This window comes from Prunus dulcis, chromosome 2, assembly GCF_902201215.1.
Source record: "Prunus dulcis chromosome 2, ALMONDv2, whole genome shotgun sequence".
Taxonomy (NCBI): Eukaryota; Viridiplantae; Streptophyta; class Magnoliopsida; order Rosales; family Rosaceae; genus Prunus; species Prunus dulcis.
In genome coordinates, this window is record NC_047651.1 from 22,336,190 (window position 1) to 22,358,913 (window position 22,724).

At 37.8% G+C, this 22,724-nt stretch overlaps 3 protein-coding genes across 3 annotated transcripts; 2 read left to right on the plus strand and 1 right to left on the minus strand.

Moving 5' to 3' along the window:
• The first annotated feature begins 1,543 nt into the window (after positions 1–1,543).
• On the plus strand, positions 1,544–6,041 carry LOC117619597 (protein SMAX1-LIKE 7). Its single transcript, XM_034349589.1, has 4 exons — positions 1,544–1,585; positions 1,686–2,885; positions 3,536–3,779; positions 3,962–6,041. The coding sequence occupies exons 2-4, from the start codon at positions 1,708–1,710 to the stop codon at positions 5,828–5,830; spliced, it is 3,291 nt and encodes a 1,096-aa protein (XP_034205480.1). The 5' UTR covers positions 1,544–1,585; positions 1,686–1,707; the 3' UTR covers positions 5,831–6,041.
• A 343-nt stretch (positions 6,042–6,384) lies between these two features.
• On the plus strand, positions 6,385–9,519 carry LOC117619304 (PHD finger protein ALFIN-LIKE 1). The gene is made up of 5 exons (XM_034349222.1): positions 6,385–6,566; positions 6,668–6,700; positions 7,097–7,319; positions 8,793–8,913; positions 9,027–9,519. Exons 1-5 carry the CDS (start codon positions 6,479–6,481, stop codon positions 9,273–9,275), a joined length of 714 nt encoding a protein of 237 aa, XP_034205113.1. The 5' UTR covers positions 6,385–6,478; the 3' UTR covers positions 9,276–9,519.
• Positions 9,520–12,455: 2,936 nt separating this feature from the next.
• Positions 12,456–15,464, minus strand: LOC117619747 (probable 2-oxoglutarate-dependent dioxygenase At5g05600). The gene is made up of 3 exons (XM_034349772.1): positions 14,736–15,464; positions 14,042–14,372; positions 12,456–13,015 (listed from the first exon to the last, which is right to left on the minus strand). The coding sequence occupies exons 1-3, from the start codon at positions 15,227–15,229 to the stop codon at positions 12,764–12,766; spliced, it is 1,077 nt and encodes a 358-aa protein (XP_034205663.1). The 5' UTR covers positions 15,230–15,464; the 3' UTR covers positions 12,456–12,763.
• Positions 15,465–22,724: the final 7,260 nt, after the last annotated feature.

Genomic DNA, 22,724 nt, shown 5'->3' on the forward strand with positions numbered 1-22,724 from the left:
TTTTTTACTCATGTAAAAATAAATATCTTTCACTTTCATCCTCGAGCCTCCACATGTCATCCATACAAAAAAGAAAGAAAAAAAAACGCTTATATCTTAATTCGGGCTTGGTATATATCATAAACCCTAAATAATTCATTGATGGCAATATATAACGACTAACTGTATTTACTGGACAAGACAACCCTCGGTGAAGGATTGCTCTCCACTCAACCGAAAGCTGCTTTTAGTGTACCTACTTACTGGTCGAGTGAACTGTTTGGAAGGGGGAAGAAGGTGGCTGGGAAAGGTCTATTTGAGTGAGAAGACTGTGTTTGGTATGGGGGAAAAAAGCAGCTGAAAAGGTTAGCAAAAGCATGAGCAAAGTAGCAACAAAAACCCACATCAAATCAAACACCTACTCTATTAATCCCTTTTCTCTCTCACTCATAAACATACAGAGTGCGTTGATGAATTAAGTCTTAAAGACTTTGGGCGAGAAAGAAGCAAACTACCAAGGAACAGGAAGAGAAGAAAAGTAGAAAACCTTTGATGCTGAGGGTCCATTCCATTCTTCTTCTTCTTCTTCTTCCAAAAAAAAAAAAAAAAAAAAAACGAAAGGAAGGAAATCTTTTCATAAATACGATTTAAACTTGATAATGATCAATGACATGTATGTGTATGGTGGTGGTTGTTTTGTAGGGTTTCTTTTCATCCCCATCACTTTTCTACCTTTACATATTTCAAGCCAAGAGGACCTCTTTCTCCATCCCTCCCAAAAATAATAAATTTTCTCTCTTTTTTTTTTTCTTTAATAATCTGTCTGTGTTACCTTATCATAAAAGTTAGAGATCATTTGAGGGATCTAGTCCAGTTAAAAATAGTCTTTATTTACATATTAGTTAGAGATTTTATATGCATGATACTTTAGTGCGTAGTGTGTGTGAGAAATTCCATTGAGCCCCTCTCCTTTTATAGTTCGACTTTCTTTTTTTGTTTTTTTCGAAAACGATAAATTGTATAATTAAGATTATCGCTTATATTAAAAAATTAATTATTCATCGCATTAATCATGGGAATAATATTATGAGGATTGATGAAAGAGATAGATACTATATACCCATTTTCACTCCCAATAATAATATTGTTAAGTTGGAACAACTCAATGAGTCAACTCATAACACCACTCACCATGCTGTACACGTCAGCAGACAGTGACGTTGACTGTCAGTTTGTGGCCCACTCACTCAAAAAATTTAACTAAGTGGACACAGCATCTTTCCCACAGTTCTCATTCTTTCACGCTTTCACTCTCCCCAAAACATGATGATCAACATGATCATCATGATATCTATGCTCACCTGGTTTATTTTGCCTTTCTCCTGTGGGTCCCCAACCCCTTATGTGGCGCCCTCCTCCTGGTGCGGGCCACACCTTCCACCCTCAACCAACACCACCACAGTCCAAACACTCCACAGCAAACTTCTCTCCTTTCCTTCCCCAATAAATAATTAAAACATCTCTCCCAAACATGACACTTGACTCCCCGAGCTTACATATTCTATGCCCAAAATTCAGTCCATATTTTTATCAAAATATTAAAAAGGTCCTCCTATTTTCTATAATCTATTCTATTTGTTGGGTTCAAGAGGAATAAAAAAAAAGGTTGTAAAATCGTAATAAATTTTGTTTTGTTTTGTTTTTAGTCAATTTGTATGCTCTGCGGCGATGCCTACGCCGGTTACTGTGGCCAGGCAATGCTTAACTCCGGAGGCAGCCCACGCGCTGGACGAGGCCGTGGCGGTGGCGCGACGCAGAGGCCACGGCCAAACGACGTCGCTGCACGCCGTGTCCGCCCTGCTTTCCCTCTCGTCCTCCACGCTGCGCGAGGCCTGCGCGCGCGCCCGAAACTCCGCCTACCCGCCGCGTCTCCAATTCAAGGCTCTAGAGCTCTGCCTCAGCGTCTCACTCGACCGGGTCCCCTCGACCCAACTCGCCGACGACCCTCCCGTTTCGAACTCGCTCATGGCCGCCGTCAAACGGTCGCAAGCCAACCAGAGAAGACAGCCCGAAAATTACCATCTCTACCACCAGCTCTCGCAGCAGTCCTCCATCTCCGCCGTTAAAGTGGAGCTCCAGCAGCTGATTCTGTCCATTCTCGACGACCCGGTTGTCAGTCGGGTCTTCGCCGAGGCGGGTTTTCGGAGCTCCGAAATTAAGCTCGCCATTTTGCGCCCTTTTCCTCAGCTCCTCAGGTACTCGCGCTCCAGAGCTCACCATCCTCTGTTTCTCTGCAACCTGACCGAGTATCCGGACCAGGTTCGCCGGACCCGACCCTCCTTTCCCTTCTCGGGTTCTTTAACCGACGGGGACGAGAATTCAAGGAGAATAGGACAGGTTCTCATTAGAAACAGAGGAAGGAATCCTCTGCTTGTTGGTGTATACGCTTACGATGCGCTTCAGAGCTTCGTGGAAGCTTTGGAGAAAATAAAAGATGGTGTTTTGCCTGTGGAGCTTTCTGGGTTGATTGTAGTTTCCACTGAAAAAGATTTCTCAAAGTTCATAACAGAGGATTGCGATAAAGGGTCTGTAAATTTGAAGTTTGGGGAGATGGGTCAGTTGGTAGAGCAGAGTTTGGGACCTGGGCTTCTTGTGAACATTGGAGACTTGAAGGCGTTTGTTGCAGACAATGCTTTAGGTGACTCAGTGAGTTACGTGGTTGCTCAATTGACCAGGTTGCTGGAGCTTCATCGTGGGAAAGTATGGTTGACTGGTGCCACAGCTAGCTATGGAAGCTACCTGAAATTTATTGGTAGGTTCCCGTCCATAGAAAAAGACTGGGACTTGCAGCTTTTGCCCATCACCTCTCTCAGACCTCCCTTGTCTGAATCGTATCCCAGGTCCAGGTGAGTTGTTGCTGCCCTGTAAATCTATATATTGCATGGACTTGTTCTGTTTTAAATTTGATGCCATAAGAGGTTGTGGAAGTTTTCTTTTGTTTGCTTCTGAATTATAAAATTATGTTATCTTTACTTAGATGCTTCTGCGTGTAGTTTTCCATATAATTTATTGCTGTGTAAAGTGAGAGTTGTACTTTCTTCTTATTGTTCTTTCTTTTTTTAAGTACAGATTTGTGAATTTGTGATATAGTTCTTTATTTACGAAATTTAATATGTGGCTTGTACTTTCTGACATAGTTTGTAGTGATATAGCTTAATTTTTAGAGGAATGGGGTGATTGACCAACTACCTTTGTGTTATTTTTTTGCTGAAATATTGGCCAAATACCTGAGTTAGATAATATCAAGGTATATATTGCATTTTGAAATAGATTTATATGAGACCACACTTCATAGTCCATCTTCTAAGCTTTTGTGAAATATTTTTAGCTCTCATAAATTCATACTCCATCCTCTATGCATATTTAAGTAATCAAAAGTGTGGAACAATTATGCATTTGTTGGAACTGTCTGTTCAGAATGTCTATTTTCCAGTTTGATTTCTGACTGTATGTGCCTGTTGAATCTCACAGTTTCCTGGTCATGATATACTTACAGCTTGATGGAGTCATTTGTTCCATTTGGTGGATTCTTTTCAGCACCTTCTGACCTAAACCTCCCAATAAGTAGTTCATATCAGTGCGTGCCCCGCAATCATCCGTGCAATGAAAAATGCGGGCAAGAAGCATATGCTGCTCCAAAGGGCGGTGTTGCTGCTTCAGTGGCAGGTCAGCATCAAGCTAGCTTGCCTTCTTGGTTGCAGATGGCTCCACTTGGCATAAACAAGGGAATTGATACGAAGGTGTGTATCACGATCAATACATCTTCAATTCACAAGGTTGAATTGTCAATATTGTGCTTTGTTTTTCTAGATGACAACCAGTTGGTGTTCTATCATTCGTTGGGATTTTGAAATCTTTACTTCAAACTACAGGTTTTTTTACATTATTCGTTTGAAAACTAGTTTGTATCTCTTCAGTGCAGACCAAAGATGATGGTGTGTTATTGAGTGCCAAAGTTACAGGGCTACAAGACAAATGGGGTGATACATGCCAACATCTTCATCAACCTCATCCCCTGCCTGAAGCAAACTTGTTTCCAACTATAGTGGGCTTTCAGTCTCCTGAAGACAAAAAGGACAATCAAGGCAACAACACGGACATTTCTTCAAATAAAACTGAGTGCAAGAATACAAATTCATGCATGCCCATAGATGTGCAAACAAAATCAGGCGTTCCTCCCCAAGCTACTAATGACAGTTTCTCATCTGAAGTATGGGAAAATCCTTTGAAAGATGAAGATCTTGAGTCGGGTGGCCTCAGGTCTCCTTCCCTGTCCAATTCTAGTGTGGTTGACGGTAGCCGAACATCTGCTACATCTACCACTTCCGTGACCACAGATTTAGGGTTAGGAATATGCTCTTCTCCTGCTAGTAATACAGCCAATAAACCTCCAAATCAGAATCAAGGACTTAAACAGGACATCTCAGGTTGCTTTTCCTGTAATGTAGATTTAGTCAATGGGAATCTCTATTCTGTTCAATCATCATCCTGCTCAAGTCTTGACAACCATGGGCAGTTTGATCCAAGTGATGTCAAGGTGCTTTTTAGAGCTCTCTTTGAGAGGGTTGGCTGGCAAATTGAAGCTATAAGTGTTATTAGCCAAAGAATAGCTCACTGCCGATCGAGAAGTGAAAATTTCGTTGGAGCAAGTCACAGAAGGGACATATGGTTCAATTTTTCAGGACCTGATAGGTATGGCAAAAAGAAAACTGCTGTTGCCCTTGCTGAGGTATTATATGGAGGCCAGGAACAATTGATCCGTGTGGATCTGGATTCTCAGGACGGAATGATCCATTCAGACACAATCCTTGACTGTCAAGCAGTGAATGGTTATGATGTGAAGTTTAGAGGTAAGACGGTTGTTGATTATGTTGCCGGAGAATTGTGCAAGAAACCCTTGTCCATTGTCTTCCTAGAAAATGTTGACAAGGCGGATGCGGTGACTCGAAATTGTTTGTCCCTGGCTTTATCGACTGGTAAGTTCTTAGACTCCCATGGAAGACAAGTCAGCACCAGTAATGCAATATTTGTTACAACTTCAAAATTCTCAAAGGGATGCAGTAATCTCACTTCCACAAACGGACCCTCCAACTATTCCGAAGAAAGAATCTTGCAAGCGAAAGGGCGGTCAGTGCAGATCACCATTGAATGTTCCTTTGAAGACAGCATGGCCATAAGCCAAAACTGGAGGGCATCCTCCAATACAACTAAAGAAGGCATATCCAACCAACATCTTCTGAATAAAAGGAAACTGACTGGTGTCAATGAGCCTCTAGAGCAGCATGAAGTCTCAGAGATGCCCAAACGTGCTAACAAGACATCAACTAGGTATCTGGATCTCAACCTTCCAGCTGAAGAAACTGCAGCACAAGACACAGACGATGGGAGCTCTGAAAACGACTGCCCATCTGAAAACTCCAAGCCTTGGTTGCAAGAATTCTTTGAGAAGGTGGATGATACAGTGGTATTCAAACCGGTTGATTTTGATGCACTTGCAGAGAAAATATCGAAGGAGATCAAGAACAGTTTCCACAAGTTTGTTGACACCGAGTGTTTGCTAGAAATCGACTCAAAAGTCATGGAACAACTACTTGCAGCAGTGTATTTGACAGACAGGTATAAGGTGGTGGAAACTTGGGTAGAGCAAGTACTGAGCAGGGGATTTGCAGAAGTTCAGAAGAGATATAGCTCCAATGCAATTACTATGCTAAAACTTAAAACTTGTGAGGGGCTTTGCTTGGAGCAGCCAGCACCAAAAACTTTGCTTCTCCCCAGCATTATGCTAAAATGATTTCCAAGAAAAGTGTATTCTTGTAATTATATAATATAAGGTAGCATGTAGCTTCTAGTAACCTTTGTTTAGCCTCTTTTCATTTTCTGTTTTCTGTGTTTTATTTATTTCTGGGCCAGTCCGTGTTTAGCCTCCTATCCCATGGTTTTAATGGGTTTTGCTTGTGCTTGTATGAAACTTCTATGTACCAATTAAGCTGTTTTGCCTTAAATGATGTGTAAAACTCCAAAAGAAAGTTGGGAAGGAATTTTATGTGAATAATAGTTACTAATTTCTTCCTAGCTTCTTTTTTATTTTATTTTATATTTTTATTATTATGTTTTTGGGAGCAGATGCTCTATAAAATAGAAGCACCTTAAAATAGTACAAAAGATAGCAATTTGTTCCTAGCTTTATTGTGTTCAATCAGACCATTGGTAATTTTTATTGTCTCTCATTTTATAATACAAGCGATATTAAAGGCGGAGAAAATAGATCACAAAACACCAAGACCAAGCCTATTTACCAAATAGGACATGCCGTAAGTTGAGGGAATCAGAGTCATAAGCCAGCCCGAGCCCAGGTGAAAGCCCAGGTCTCCTCCTTATCTAATCCAATCCCTTATTTTGTTTTCAAAAATATATATCAAATCACACACATTTGGGGAAAATGCCATCTTCGAGCCCTCGCACCGTCGAAGAGATCTTCAAGGACTACAGCGCTCGTCGCTCTGCTGTCATTCGCGCCCTTACCTACGGTTCTCTCTCTCCCTCTCTGTTCTAATTACATACACAAAAATGCATGCTTTTTTATTTAGTGTGATGTTCATTGACGCTTTGCTTGTTTCTGCACTTTCAGATGTGGATGAGTTCTATTCGCTTTGCGATCCAGGTCTCTTCTTATTTCGGTTTTTTTTATTTTGCTCTTCATTAGCTTTCTGTTTGGTTACCGAGAAAGTTGAGTAAAAATATAGGCTTGAGTATGTCTTTGTAATTATCATGAGATTTTGTTCTGTTTTGGTGCTTAGGGATAGTAGTCGTTATAGGTTCTGGCTGAGTAGAAACGCTGAAAGGCATCAGATTTAGAATTGTTGTTTCATTTCTCTTTCTACATTTTCTAGGAAACCTAACAGAGCATATTATTGTTCAATTTCCCCTCATAGTTTCTACTAATCGTATTCCATTGATGCCTTTAGTTTAATTTCAATAAAAATTTTATTGCTTGTTTTGCTTCCATTTGGAATGGGATGCTTTACTTACAAGCTTTGTGTACTTTAATATCTTTCAGAGAAGGAGAATTTGTGCCTGTACGGACACCCAGATGAGTCGTGGGAGGTGACTCTGCCGGCAGAGGAAGTACCCCCGGAGCTTCCTGAGCCTGCACTGGGCATCAATTTTGCAAGAGATGGGATGAACCGTAAGGATTGGCTGTCATTGATTGCAGTACATAGTGATGCTTGGTTGCTCTCTGTGGCTTTCTACTTTGGTGCTCGCCTGAATCGAAATGAGAGGTTTGTTTCTCGTCCTGAGTTTACAGCTGATATTTTCGTGAATTCAAATGTTATTTTTGATGTTATTTTCCTTTTCTACTTGTGGAGATGTTATTTTTTATGTTTTCCTGTTCTCATTCACTCAGCAAAGGTCTGTCTTTCAGGCATTCATGAAATTTCATGAGCTCTTATTGCTTGTTTTCATGAAAGATTAGGGGCCGTTTGGCATCCGAAAACATTTTTTCATTTCTGAATACACTGGATCGTTTTCTCTGCCAGAAAACATGTTTGGCACAGCATTTTCAAAAACAAATTTGCGAAAAATTCTTTAAAAAACAGCCCATTTTTAGAAAACACTAAAACATCGTTTTTTCAGTATTCTAATTGTTGATTTCAGAATTGGGGATGATATCGTATGCAAATATCTTTTCTGTGTATGTCAAATCAACCACCACCTGATGCACAAAGGCCTCAATTTGGAAACTTCACCTCTTCTTTTGAGCAGTCATTTTCATGAATTTCATTTCAGCAAGCTCTAAATCCTCAATGCTCTGGTTCCCAATTTGAATCAAGCCTGAAAGTAACTTTAGAAAATCTCATCTCCAAATCCTAAAACTTGATTGAGATTAACAGTTTTTGGTTTGTCGAGAAAACCCTAGCTTTTGACCCGAATTGAAAAGATCGATGAGCAGAGGAATGAGAAGGGTCTTCTTCCTTCTCTTTTTGAATCTGATAAAGAAAAAGAAAAAGAATTCCCCCTGTGGTCATGGCCTATTGTATTTCTGTTTTCCCTTTTGGGTGCCTTAATGAATTATGATTTCTGACCCAAAAAAGAGGTAATACAGTAGTAGCCGACACAATGTGTCAGTCATAAACAAAATGGGAGGCCTGTGAAGGGTCGTATACTAGCCCAAACATGTTTATTACTTTGTTATGTAATTTGGTTTGATGTACTTAACATCTTTAAAATGATAGTTTAATAAAATACTTTGGACTTGTTTTCAGTGCCTAATTCCTTGGAAATCATTTTTAAGTGAACGGGTTCCTGATATTTCGTTTGACATAAATGAATCCTCACTGTATATTATGAGAATAATGAGAAGAAAAAATAAAGTCTTTGTTGTTGCAAGATTGTTGTTAATACTTGTTATACCTGGACAATACAATGAACTGTAATTAAATGAAGCTGCTGATTTATATGCGCAGACATCCAATTCAGAAATGTCATTTTCACTTTCCTTCTATGGAATTTCCTTGCCCATCCTCTAGCTTCCTGATTCAATAGACGTTGTTCATTGAGGAAGTTAGTGTTAATTGTATAATGTGTTGTGTTGTCCCACCATTTCATTTTAGTGCAAATCATCTCCTGTACCTGGCCATCATATTGAAATTGTCACTAAACTAAAAGGTGGTTTGCTGGGCCATCCATCTTGGTAACCCCAAACAAAGAAGGTTGCAAGTGTACATAGATAACCATTTTTTAAAAATCAACAGGAAGCGTCTATTTAGCTTGACAAATGATCTGCCTACAATCTTTGAAGTCGTAACTGGAAGGAAGCCCGTAAAAGACAAACCCAGTGCAGATAGTGGAAGTAAATCCAGGAACAGCGCGAAGGTGAAAATTTCTCCCTCTCTCTCTCTGAAAATAATTGCCTGCCAACTGAGCTTTGGATGGTCTTTCCCTTTGTGCAAATTTTGGGCTTATGACCAATCTCTGTGTCTTTTCAGAGATCAGTTGATGGACAAATAAAGAGCAATAATAAGTTACTCGATGGGAGTTATGTGGAGGATGAAGATGAGCATAGTGAAACCCTATGTGGAAGCTGTGGGGGAAATTACAGTGCTAATGAGTTTTGGATTGGCTGTGACATCTGCGAGAGGTGGTACCATGGGAAGTGTGTGAAGATTACACCAGCCAAGGCAGAATATATTCAGCAGTACAAATGTCCTTCGTGCAGCACAAAGAAGGGCAAGTAGTAGTGACTAATGAAAAGCTCGGCGTCCAGGGATTTTACCCCATTGTAATGGTCAATTGTACGGTCGGTAGATACTCTCTGACCACGGTTTTTCTTGTTTTATTCCCACTCTCCGGCCATGCTGCCATCGTTAAAACCTAGTTTTATCCCCCCCTTGCGTTATATGTACCTCTGTATCCTCGTAATGTATAGATCTTGTTTCATTTGTGTTATTTATGAAATGCTCTTGAGTTTTAGTTACTAAATGATGTGGTTTATGATTTGACAGTACAACTTCTGAGTGTAGCATGAAGCTTATGTGCCCTTGTGTGAAGAATTTTATTTTGAATAATTTTTCAGTGTGACCTTTACATCACTAAGTGACAAACGTATCCATCTACGAGTAATGTATTGTATTTATAAAATATCAATTATGTCGTCCACTAATACGATGGATCTACTTGTGCAATTTGTAGATAGAGTTGAGTTGACGACAAGTCTTCACGTGCTTTGTGAAAACGTTGTGATGGCACATTGATTGTCGTTTTTCTTACTTTCTTAAGTCCAAAAGCAAAAATAAAATAAAATCAGGTGACATTTACATCAGCAATTTAACAAAGTATATGTATCAATCAACTGTATTATTGATGGTGCTGCTACAATGACGACCTTTAGATCTTATTCTTATTTAACAAGCCCGAATAAAAAAACGTGCTGGTATTGAGTACACGTGCTTCTTTGACTTTTACTTACGAGGCATGCTGACATGATTAAACCTGTCCCCAAACAGATGGCATGGCCCAGCTTAATAGTTAATTAAATACTTAATAATTCCATCATTAAAAGTTAAAACTTCTCCTCCTTTGCCCACTACTTGGTTGGTGCCTTTATTCCTTTTAATATATGTCACCTCCACTTGCAATGCAATCTTTAGCTTACATGCATGAACCTCCTTGCTCACTTTTTGCAATTTAGAATGGACTTTAGAGGTAGATGCTTTAATATTTCACCCATAAGCAAATAGATATATAATCCTTGAATTATTGTTTGGAGCATGGAGTTATCTGACTGATTCAAAGTTGCAATTCCTTGTTTTCAAAGCTCATACACGGCTGATTTTAGATTCGAATCCCAATAACACATTGACAATGAATATAAAAACTACTTTTTTCTAATATTACTTGTATTAAAAAATAATTCATATAACACATGAATGATCAAAGTTGGAAGTTTCAAACCTACAACCTCTTAAAATCAGAGCTTAAATACCATGTGTGTTTGTCACTAGGGCCCAAACACTCAAAACTTTGAGGAAATATCAAACTAAACATACCTCATCTCTTGCCCTCTCCATCACCTCTTATACTTAATTATAAGGTTATTGCCAAATTGTCATCATCAAAGAAAACCTTGCCAAATTTGTTTTCATCCTTCCATGGTGTGGATGCATTCTCATAGGCATATATATAACCTGATAGAGACTGATGCATATTCATAGCCCTTTTGGTTATAATTACAACTACTGCTAGCTAATCACCACACCAGTGGATATAATCTGAACATATATTATACATACGTGGATTGCAGGGAAATGAAGCACTTTGTTCTTCTCGACTGTCAAATTGGAATTGGTTTGAGTATAAAAATCAACAAGTTTAAACTACTACGTGCCACCATATAAATCAGTAATCACAAAACTAACGTGTAAACTATGGTGCTTAAGATCAATCATTTTCTTCAAATATCAATTCTACCTTCATTAATATTTTAGGTTGAGAAATTAGGAGATGTTGACCACAAAGGTAAAGAGACTAAAAGGAGAATACCACCATGACATTATTCTGAGCCAATTATTTATTGTCATGTATTTTAATTTTTCAGCATAATAATACGTGATAGGCTTGAAATATTACCACGATAACATCCCTGTTATATATAAATTCTTCTTATCTAGAAGGCATCTCAGAATTCATCACACATGACATGACACAATTGTAGGTTGTTATATATAATTATTTATTAATTAAGAAATCAAAGAAAACTTATTAAGAATTAAGAAGAAAAAAAAGTCTTGGATTTTGATGATAGATAATGAAGAGGGGCCCACACATCTCTAGCATCTGCTAAGGACCGCCAAGGATTGCCCTCACATCAGACATCACAATGAAGAGAAATATACATTGAGACTGAAATTAATAATTTATATTATATATTAAAAAAACCATTCAAAGTTTGCTCGTTTCGATCCAACAAAACTGCCCAAGATGATGTCGACCACAACATATATTCTACCAACGATATGAAATCAAAATAAGTAAAAGAATCTGGATTGAGTCCATTACGAGACAAAATCAAAATTATTAGATATTTGAATCAATATATATATATATATATCTCTCTGAGAAAAAGCCATCTGTCATCAATACACACACGTGCTAAATTGTTATTAATTAAGTATTATTAGAATCGAGAAGAACCTTAACAGTTGACACTTGACTTTTCATACATGATTGAAGTATAGAAAAAAGAAGCTATACTGAAGCACGGCTTTAGACTTTAAATAAAAGAGTATATATAGAGATTAATTAACATAAATTAAAGATGAGATTAATAAAAATATTTGCACACTAATTCCACTAAAAAAACTCGTTCACTAATTCCACTTAAAAATTCGTACGCTAATTAATCAAAGGTGAATGATGAAACCAGTCCCTGTAATAATTAATTAATCAAAGGTGAATCATGAAACCAGTCCCTGTAATAATTAATGTAAATTGAGTCAAATTCCAATCATCCAATGTGGATGGCATGATAATTTGCGCACCAATCTAATCTATTAAACTTAAAAAAATTCTATCCAATGCAGTTATTAGGCACATTTATTTTATCAAAAGAAGTATTAGAATTGCGGCCAGATTCTCCCTCTCTCTCTCCAAGTGCATTCGGGTTCAATTCACGTAAGAGACAATCGTGAAACATTCGTGCACTTCTTATTTTTATGGTCTAATTAGTGCCTGTTAATTTATGGTCTAAACCAATTAAAGTTAAAATCAACCATAGAGTCAATATGATATTATGGTGTTTACCCAATCTTTACGATAAGAAGCAATGACCAACATGTTTGATGTTTTATACCTTTATATTTGTACCACAACGCTAGGCTTGACTTATGAATATAATCAATAAAACTGTATTAAAAAAATGCCATTAATATATTGTAATATTTAACCAACGGTCCAAACATGACCAAAGTATTTTATTGTCACCACAATCAATGGAACAAATTAAGTGGGACAAAGCTTTGTCATTAGATACAATTCGAATCTTTGTAGCCCCTCTCCATAAACATCAATAATTTTTCACTATAGTTTTGTGATTACAAGATGTACAATTAACTCTCAATAAAAAGGGATCGTTACATATATATATATATATATTTATATTTATATGTGCTCAGCTGCTCATGTGATTTACAGTAGGGAAGAAAATTTATAATTAATATGGTGAGGACTATTTTCGTGGAGACTTTAAAGAGTCGACTTGGGATTTGCCTCGAGGGCCATTCAATCTTATGTAAAGCCTGTACTCGTTGAATGTCATGGGAGGATAGAGCGCAGGTCTTTCTGGGGTGACAAGCTCCTTTGCCGGCTCTATGGCTATGTCGCTCTTCGGATTGTAGAAGAAGGCCAGTGAGAGTCTCTCCTTTGCTGGGTTTACGATCACTCTGTGCTCTACGCTCTTGTATGTTGCGTTACTTAGAACCTAATCATTCAAACAAAACACAGATTAATTAGGTTTACATTAAAATAATAATAATTCGATAATTCTCAAGATACACATGTTATATTATGAACCTGTCAATCGTAACTACCGATTGTATATAAAAAAATCTTGTTGTGGTCCACTTTTAACAATATTATACCAAACACTAAATCCGGAGTTTCTATAATTGTTGTGAGTTGATGGGTAACGACTAATTATGCAATCAATTAGCAGAAAAATGACGAAAAAAGACGAGTGTAAAAGTTTTGTAAGAACGTGTAGCTGTCTCCATAGCAAGGAAGTTAGAACTTGCGAGTGTTTATCCAGTTTTCTATTTGAAATTTTACATTGTGATATATTTAATATAATATAATTAAGAATAATATTTAGTTGAAGGGGTCCTAATGATGTTCATGTTCGAGCAGCAACTTGAGATTTATAAAATAAAAACTTGAGAGTTTTATATATTACTTGGCGTGAAACACTGTCGCCCCAAAGTGCCAAATTAAATTAATGTATTAAAGAATTAAACTGAAGATTAAAAAAATAGTAACTTTATACCTCCATATATTGAAGAGTTTGGTTTGCTTTGACTTAGTCATCAGTTGATTACCTCCCTATATGTATAGGCGGACGTCTATTTTTTACTATTTCTTTTTGTTTTTTTCCCTGTTTTCAATGACGTTCGCGCAGTAATAACTCTAAATTCCACATTTAAGTTTGAATAGTAGGATAGTGTATGTCGCTTAGGTTGCAAACAAACATTTACATGTAAAACAGCTTGTTCATGCACCCTTACTGTTTGCGACATGAATTAATGATAGACGTTTTAGTTTTGATTGGTTATGTTAGGAGGAGGAGCCCATCAAAACCTGACCCCTCCATGTGCCCATGGTTCATGCATATTGGTAACCCAAACATTTTTATTTATTTATTATTTGATTTGCAATAAGGATAATCTAGATGACAAATAAACAGATATAAATACTTTATATAAATAAATAAAATGAAGAAAAAAATATTCACCTGAATTTGATCACCAATATTGACAATAAAAGCGTGTGGAGCTGGCTTGACAGTGATCCAAGTGTCATCTTTTCGGACCTGTAAACCTGCGACATGTTGATCTGGAAGTAGTACGGTCATGCCTCCGGGGTCTGAGTGGGATGATAGGCCCAGCGTCAGGTCAGGCTGAGGGCACTTTGGATAAAAATTAACCCTTAAGCATGCCCCAATATCCTCACCACCAAACCCCTTTTGGAGAAAGTCTTGTTCTAATCCAAGGTTTAGTGACAAAATCTTCAATATCCTCCCACAAAGCTTCACTACTTCCTTCCCATACTCATCTATTACTTGCCTGAAAAAAACACACACAACACAAAGAAACTAAAAATACGTCTTACTGACAATATATACTCTTTTTCCAAGCATAGAAATAGATTATTTGAATTTAATGGCATGTGCCTACAAATTTAATTACCATGTAGGATATGTGAGACAAAACTCAAGAAAAGTATAAAGCAAGTAGGAATGGTTAATGAGGAATAATAAGCAAGAGATTAAGACAAGCTTAGAGAGCCCACTTAATTAAAGTTGGGATCACGAACATAACAATAGTAACAAACTATTATAGTCTAGTAGTATTTCTGTTTTCGGTTCGAGTCTAGTGGTAATTTACTTTCTAATATTGGAAGATGTCTATTTTGACTTGGGAACGTACCTGGCATAGCCGGGGAGGGCCGGCCACTTGTCCTGGTCCTTCAAGCACAATGGAAGATAGTGAAGGAAATAATAGTCACTCCAGTCAAGAATGGCACCTTTCTCAACCCCAAGCCTGCTGCCGTACCCTTCATAGGTCTTGGGTGAGTTGGCGTAGGCTTGCTTCAGCTCCATCGGCAAATGGAAGAATTGGCGCCAAACCTCCTGGTTCCGGTCCATCAAACCGGGGCTAACGCCATGGTTCACGACTTGGAAGAATCCCCAGTCCCGGCAGGCCTCAGAAATTTGGCTAAGTGTGGTGGCTCGCAGATGATCGTCGTCCAAGCCTTGGAAGTCAATGATTGGGATGTTGGTATGGGTGGCTTGATCAGAATTGGAGGAGATTGGGGTTGGTCTTTGGGTTGGGGGCTTGATGTATCGGTCTGGAAAGACACCGGTGTCGGACAAGGACTGGACCCGGACTATTGGTTCTGGCCAATCCGATGGGCAGTTCATGGTGTTTTTGTAGTTTCGGGTTCCAAGGTTTGATATGTAAATATATATATATATATATATATATATATATATGAATTGGAAAACAAGACGGCTGTGATTGTGAAAAGTTTTGAGAGAGATGATGAGAGAGGGGGAGGGATGGAATTGTGAGGGCGTGGATGAGAGTGTGAGAATGGTAGTTAAAGGTGGAGAGATGTAGTGGGGGGAGTGAAATGGACGTGAAAGAGAAACGTGAAATATATGAGGTTTTTATAACCAAGTTTCAATCGAGATAGAATACTACTTTATGGGTGTGAACGAGAGAAGAGTAACACCTCCCTGCAACTTGTTGTATACACCCCTTCTCTCTGGTTGATCACGTGTGAAGAGAGATACAAAACAACTGATATGGCAAAATAATCTCGTATACCAAGTTTCAACTGTTGCTAGAAGAAACAAAATTTGGCAAATTGTTCTCATATGTCAAGTACATATGGTAGTTGGTACTTAATACGTCAATAGTCAAATTTAATTAGTCTATCGTATTATTTAGTGTAGAATTCAATTCACTGCATCAACATGTGTCGTTATATGTAGAATAATCTTTCCACATAATGTGATGTTTACTAATCCTATATAAAGAGTATAGTATTTATATTTTTGGAGTCTACGTGTTCGATGAGGTTGACATGCCGACATATAAGAAATAAATCCTCATAGAGAGGTTTGTGGAAATAGGGCACTCAAAACTCATGGGATAATATTATTGGGTTCATTGCAGTTCATGAGAGGGATTGGTCCCGGCTATTTCGGCGCCGTGAGCGACTTTGATTTATATACAAAGTCCTTTCTTTTCTTTTTTTTCTTTTTTCCTTTTTTTAATCTTTTAATCTTTTTTTATCAGCTTGTCCTGTATTATCGATGATGAGGATGACACTGACTTCACATTTGAACTTTTCTCTACAATTTGTTTCATTCTCACGGGATCACATGCACCATGCTTCATACATGCTTCAATTTTTCTTTTTCTCTTTTTCTTTGTGGAAAATGAGAAGACACGATGTGCCCGCCTATGTGCGGTTTTATTAAAATTCATATAACGCACGCTATTATGTCATAGGTCTCACGCAATTATTTTAAAGTTCCGCACACTTATGGGCATGTGGAGGGATTTTTCACTCTTGTTTTGTGGGGTTTTAAAAAAATATATATATTTCTTTTAATAAAAGCAATAGAAATTTATTAGATTTTCGGGGGAAAAGAGTACAAATAACATGCTAAAATATGAAAATTATGAGAGAATATTTGTTTGTGGGAATTTTCTGTGTATTCTTCTCCTTGTAGGAGGTCATATTTATAATACAACAAAACCTGAATGGGCAAGTAAATAATAAATTCCTAAATCTATTTGCAGTAGGAAATCAGGAATTAAAGTAAATCAATTACAATTATAATAGGAATTCTTGGTGTGTAAGGAAAGTAAGTCAATATCCACAAGTCACGCCAACACTCCCCATCACGTTGGTGCATAGATGTCGCCAATGCCCAATTGATCTAGTGAATTGTGGAATGCTTTACTGGAAATCGCCTTTGTCAAAATATCCGCCAATTGATCCTCGGATTTCACAAAATGCGCAATTTGGTCCATGTGTCGGGGTCGTTAGTCGAGAAGTCATAATCTGTGCAGCGAAAAATGCATAGGATACAGGTTGAGTAGGAATTGGGATCGGAATCTGAGCCTGAGTCGAGGCCGGAGTCGGAGTCGAAATAAGGATCAGAGTCTGAATCAGAGACAAATTCGGGGTTGGGGTCATCTTCGGAGTCGGGGTCGTCTTCGGAGTCGGGGTCGGGGTCGACTCCGAAGTCGAGGTCGGGGTCGTCTTCGGAGTCAGGGTCGGGGTCGGGGTCGGGGTCGAAGTCGGGGTCTGGATCGGGTTCGGGGTCAAAGTCTACATCTGTAGGAGCGGAGCCATCTGGCCACTCAACTCAACGATGGTTGGTGGAGAATAAGAGAATGAATCGGTGGTGCTACCTCCATGAGGGTTGAAAAAATCATCAACCCCCATAACACTAAATAAAATAATATCTATTACAATAGGACAAAATATAATTGGTAAGTAACCAAAATTCTTATGAAATAAGGACTCGCCAACACTCCCCCTCAAGTTGGGCAAAGATATTTTGCAGGCCCAACTTGACAAGCGAGTCACAGGACATCATACTTGAGAAGCACCAATTGTAGAGAAGATCTTTTAGTCAACCACGAGTGAAACAAGTGACAAACTAAAACAAAGTTCACAGCGGAAACACAAGAGCAAACCCTAAAAAATAGGGCACATAGCAAAACACAGAAGCCCTGTGAGCAAACCCCATGAGCACGACAGTAAAGACAATGGCAACAATAAATTCTTCCATATAAACTTTAGCTAATTCACTCAGACACAACTTCTCTTCAATCCTCCTCTCCCCTTGAAGAGAAGGGGTCGTCGGAGTCAAGAAATAAGCAACATCTTCATGGAAATATGTCAAGGTAATTGGGATAGGTCAATACACATATCCTTTTCACTCCCCCTCCCCCCTCTCAAGGGGGGAGAAGAGCACTTAAATTTCAAGAAGAACACAAGCACAGGTCCCTAGATCGAACCTGGCTCTGATACCATGCTAAAATATGAAAACTATGAGAGAATATTTGTTTGTGGGAATTTTCTGTGTATTCTTCTCCTTGTAGGAGGTCATATTTATAATACAACGAAACCTGAATGGGCAAGTAAATAATAAATTCCTAAATCTATTTGCAGTAGGAAATCAGGAATTAAAGTAAATCAATTACAATTATAATAGGAATTCTTGGTGTGTAAGGAAAGTAAGTCAATATCCACAAGTCACGCCAACATAACAAATACTATAGTGGAAGATCGGTGAGTCTCTTTGTGCAGCAATGTTGACATGTGTGGTAGTGGTGTATCCCCTCTTTTGTGGCCATTATGGTGCAGTTTCCGTCCCCTTTGCGGAACATGGTGGCTTTGTCTTGTATTTTGGTTTGATTTTGTGATGGGGAAGACTATTATACTAGACTATATTGGTTTTACTTTAATCTTCTATGTGTTTGTGGCAATTTGTTCCTTTAGCTAGCCTTTGTATTCTCTGTTTGTTTCCTCCATATTTATGAGTTTTGAATGAACATGATTGATTCTGACCTTAAAAAAATAAAAAATAAAAGGAGCCATCCATTAGTAATACGGCGAACAAGAATATTTTCCAATGACTTGAGCCGAAAATTAGATATATACAGTTTAAAAGCCAAAATTAATAGTACTCCTTGACTTAACGTGGGGTGTTCCTCTTTCGGATCCTAGTTTTGATTCTGCTTGATGATGTATATTTGGAAAGTAAGCATCTCATACACATGGGCCGGTTTATAGCATTTAGAGACACATGCAAATGCTAGCCTAATTATAGGGTGATTCACCTGCTCTGCTTCAAATCATCAGTAACTAAATAATAAGAGAATATTTCCATTTGCCAGTTAGAAACAACCAAAAAAAAGAAAAGAAAAAGGAAATTAGGGCCACGAGATTCTTCAGTTGACTCTATGCATCTTGGATATAGAGAAATCGAGAGTGATAAATTCTCAAAATCTTATTCATGACACATAGCCTCATCAATTTTGTATGTTTTTATTTTGGCCTGATCAAGAATTTTTGTATGTTACACATATGTTCTAACATATTAAATATGTATACGAATATATTATTAGTCATACGCGTTATGTTATGTTCATACTCAACACATGTACAATTACAACTTGGTGAAATAAAATAATATATCAGAACTATATATTACTAATTTTAAAGTTTATATTTTTATGTGAAGTTGAAAATCAGATCGCGATCAGGTTGGTTGGCGGTGTCCTTACCTATCTCCATTTTGTTTGCGCTTATCGCTTGAATCCTAACTATAAGTTTATGTCATTAACTTATGAAGAGATGTTTTCTTCTTTTTCCCTCAAAGCTTACGTTGTCAGATTCGATATGAGGCTCTACATCTCCAACTCTTTCCGATGGCCATATGTTACATGTACAAAAGGTAGTTTGAGGAATACGTACAAGAGAAAGAAAATAAGAACTTAACGGCTCGTTTGATAACCATTTTAATTTTAGTTTTCATTTTTTGTGTTAGAGTATAAAGAAAAGAGAGGGAGAGTGGAGATGAGATTGAAAGGGATGAGTAACAAAAGTGAAACACACAAATTAAAAACTGAAATATATTTGAAATTGTTTCCCCTCTCATATTTTCTCTCAATCTCATCCTCACTCCCATTTTCCTTTATACTTAGCACTAAAAATGAAACGGTTATCAAATGGGCCTTAAAAGAGAAACCAAAGAAAACTAATCAACCAACAAACTACGGGGAATTATATAATTCAGTATATATATGTAGCGTAACTGTTTATCAAAACAAATTAAAATTCCAAATAAATATTCAGTATGGTAGTGATGATTATTATAAATAATTTAGACATGTGAGTGGCAAATGAGGAAATCTTTGTGCATAATGAAAGGGCAAAAGCGAACTGTTCTCATAAGTTAATGCAAATATACTCAAAGCCATACATAATTCTCACATTATTTGTTAGCAAGTATACAAAAACGTGCATGGATGATGGAGATGGAGTTCAGGTCTTTGTGTCGCAAAGTTTAATTAGGTGCGTGCTGGAAATCTCTATTATAAAATTTCTGATTCATTCAATAATTTCTGGGGTAGTTTTAGACTCTTACTACTTGCTGCGGTGCGGTGCATGGAAATGAATGTTAATTTGGGCATTGATTCAGATTGTTGTTCAAACTATTTTAAAGTGAACCGAATTTCTTGGTTGGGAAAACTCTCTGTCAATCTGGTATAAATTTCAATTCTCTGCATGTGGTATATGTGTATGTATGCATGGTAATTGGCATGAACATGCATGGACGTGTGGATACTTGCATGCATCGCGTGAGTGGAGATGACAAGTGGATGGACAGGGAACCTCCCTCTGACCCTACCTGACGATCATGAGTCCATCCTCCATGGACGATCATGATGGATGATCAGCTAAGCTAGCTAGGGTAGACTATTATCAATCCCAATCATTATCCAATAGAACACGTGTTGCTCTGGCAATATTCATGCCACACCTTATAATTAAACTCAATACCTAATTATTAAATTAGTTATGTAGTGTCGATTATTTGACTATTAACTAATAATTTGCCCTTATTGCCAAACAAAATTATATTTTTGGAAGCCGTCATTGCTTAGGTCAGTGTTATGCCTTACATTGGACACTTGGTACGGTCTGCCCACTCTTTTGTTTTTCTTCTTCCTTTTTTGGCTAAAGACCCTATACCCACTTTCCCTTCATAGACAAACATATCATTTCGTTAAAGAACCACTAATTCTCCTAAGAGTTTAAAATATTATAGGATGAGCCAATAATTTATATCAAGCTCACCTTCTCCTCGTGCAGATCAACGTGGAAATTAAGGCAAATCAATATGGGGAGGAGAGAGATAATTTAAAATTTTATTGTCTACTCTAGTTTAGTCTTTATCACAGTGTGAAATGGAGAATAGTTGTCTGGTGGTGCTCTTGAACTCCATGATCGAGACTAAAAGCTACTTCGCTCTGTGCCTAACAACAACAAATTAAGATAGCCAAGCTGTTTGGCATTTGTTGAACACTCAGAATATCAGGACCTCTCTCTCTCTCTCTCTCTCTCTCTCCAAAAACGTGGATTAATAGTTTGGTAGTTGGTTTGCTTTCATGAAAGGATAATGCTAGGGTTATCACATTTTTATAGGGGTGGGCATCAATTCGGCCGAACTAATGAAACCGGCAGAATCAAAATGTGATTACCACATTTTTTAGGATTGTTTCATACTCTAGAAAAAGATTTAAGTATAGAGCAATTTGTGAATTTGTTGGTTGTATTTGGGCTAACAATATTGAAAAAATTCAAAAGAAAAGAGAATTGGGCTTAGGCCCAATTCAAACCGAACTATCTTAAATTGGTTTAGTTTGGTTTTCTTCATAACTTTTGTCAAAATCTAACCAAACCAAGTCGTTATATTGTAATTGGTTCGGCCGTGATTTTGAAGTGAAACTGATCCAATCTAGACTGTGTCCACCCCTACATTTTTATACCACATTGTTTACAACCTCTCTAATAGAGGTGGAGTCTACTGATACAATGGGTGATGGTATATAATGTGGTAAACTTCGCATTTTCCTTCTTGAAATAACCAAGATCAAGTATTAGATATATTCCACTTGGCCTAATTAAGCCCTCAGTTAGAGCACTTCCACCAGTTTGCCCTTTGCCATGACAAGGAGAGGGGGCTAGGGCAGCTACTATTCACGTGAATAGTGGCCCCCTTGCAAAAGGTTGTGGTGTTTCCACCCATTATCAGACAACAACTATTCACATGAGATATGAGGAGAGAAATTTGTATAGAGTTTGGTGTGGGAAGTGAAAACTATGACTAAGTATTTATTTTTAAAAAATTTTGAAATTTTGGGCTGGTTTCGTGGGCCCCACCTCCTGCCCGGGCCAGCCCTTGCTGCTGGAAACGGTTTTTGGGCCTAAACACCCCCCCCCCCCAAAAAAACAAAGCCCTTGTTGCTGGAACTGCTATTACATATGGGCCTGTTAATCAACCAACTCAGCTAAATAAATTTGAATGAAATACCTAATCAAGCCCAATATAAAGCTGATTGATTAAATGGCCTCTGGGTTTCAGGTTTCACCTTGCAAAGTTTTCTCCACAGGCCACAGGCCCACTTTGTTTGTTCCCTTTCCTTTTTCCTTTTCAAATTCTGGCTTTATCTCTCTAGAAGCTGATGGGGATGACAAACCCATATTGCTCTTTGTTTGGGAAGCAAAGATGCATATAAGCCCATATGTTTTTTTTCCTAGGGTAATTGAGATAAAGCCCATATTATTGTTTGCTTTCTTGTTTGTATTCAAACACGAAAGCTTCTACAGTAAAGATTTGTGTTAATGACTAGTTAATCTCAGTCATCCATTAGAGATGTTAGTGGGTTTAATAAGTGTTATACATACATGCGATCCAATGATTGAAATTAAACGCTTTAAGCAATTCTTAACTCAAAATGTTTGATAGAGAGACTAAAAACATTCTGTAGATACCAATTAACTAGGCATGTTTTTCTTGGACGGAAACTGTAACTATGTTTCTGGTTTTAATCAGGTTCTGCGTAGACAACTAAAAAGGAAACACCCTTGTGAAGGAAAAGGGGGAAAACAGAAAGTTAAAATATAATCAGCTTGTTCTTCTTTTTCTTTCTTAGAAAAATGGGAAAGGCCTGCATCTAACGAATCCTTAAGGACCAGTTGTCTTGTCCTTGTCAAACTCAGCAAGTTCTCAACGTTTTGTTAGGATCAGGGGGTAGAAATCAAATCAAAAGTCCAACTAAAGCAAAGTTTACAATAACATATATACATAAGATTGTTTG

What these genes read in the sequence shown, in the direction of transcription:
- LOC117619597 (XM_034349589.1), top strand. Translation starts at nt 1,708, where the DNA reads ATGCCTACGCCGGTTACTGTGGCCAGGCAATGCTTAACTCCGGAGGCA. An exon ending in GAATCGTATCCCAGGTCCAG is followed by an intron (nt 2,886 to 3,535) that starts GTGAGTTGTTGC and finishes ATATACTTACAG; the next exon opens with CTTGATGGAGTCATTTGTTC. An exon ending in ACAAGGGAATTGATACGAAG is followed by an intron (nt 3,780 to 3,961) that starts GTGTGTATCACG and finishes TCTTCAGTGCAG; the next exon opens with ACCAAAGATGATGGTGTGTT.
- LOC117619747 (XM_034349772.1), bottom strand. Translation starts at nt 15,229, where the DNA reads ATGAACTGCCCATCGGATTGGCCAGAACCAATAGTCCGGGTCCAGTCC. An exon ending in GCCCTCCCCGGCTATGCCAG is followed by an intron (nt 14,373 to 14,735) that starts GTACGTTCCCAA and finishes TGTTTTTTTCAG; the next exon opens with GCAAGTAATAGATGAGTATG. An exon ending in ATATTGGTGATCAAATTCAG is followed by an intron (nt 13,016 to 14,041) that starts GTGAATATTTTT and finishes TTGAATGATTAG; the next exon opens with GTTCTAAGTAACGCAACATA.
- LOC117619304 (XM_034349222.1), top strand. Translation starts at nt 6,479, where the DNA reads ATGCCATCTTCGAGCCCTCGCACCGTCGAAGAGATCTTCAAGGACTAC. An exon ending in CTATTCGCTTTGCGATCCAG is followed by an intron (nt 6,701 to 7,096) that starts GTCTCTTCTTAT and finishes AATATCTTTCAG; the next exon opens with AGAAGGAGAATTTGTGCCTG. An exon ending in AATCCAGGAACAGCGCGAAG is followed by an intron (nt 8,914 to 9,026) that starts GTGAAAATTTCT and finishes GTGTCTTTTCAG; the next exon opens with AGATCAGTTGATGGACAAAT.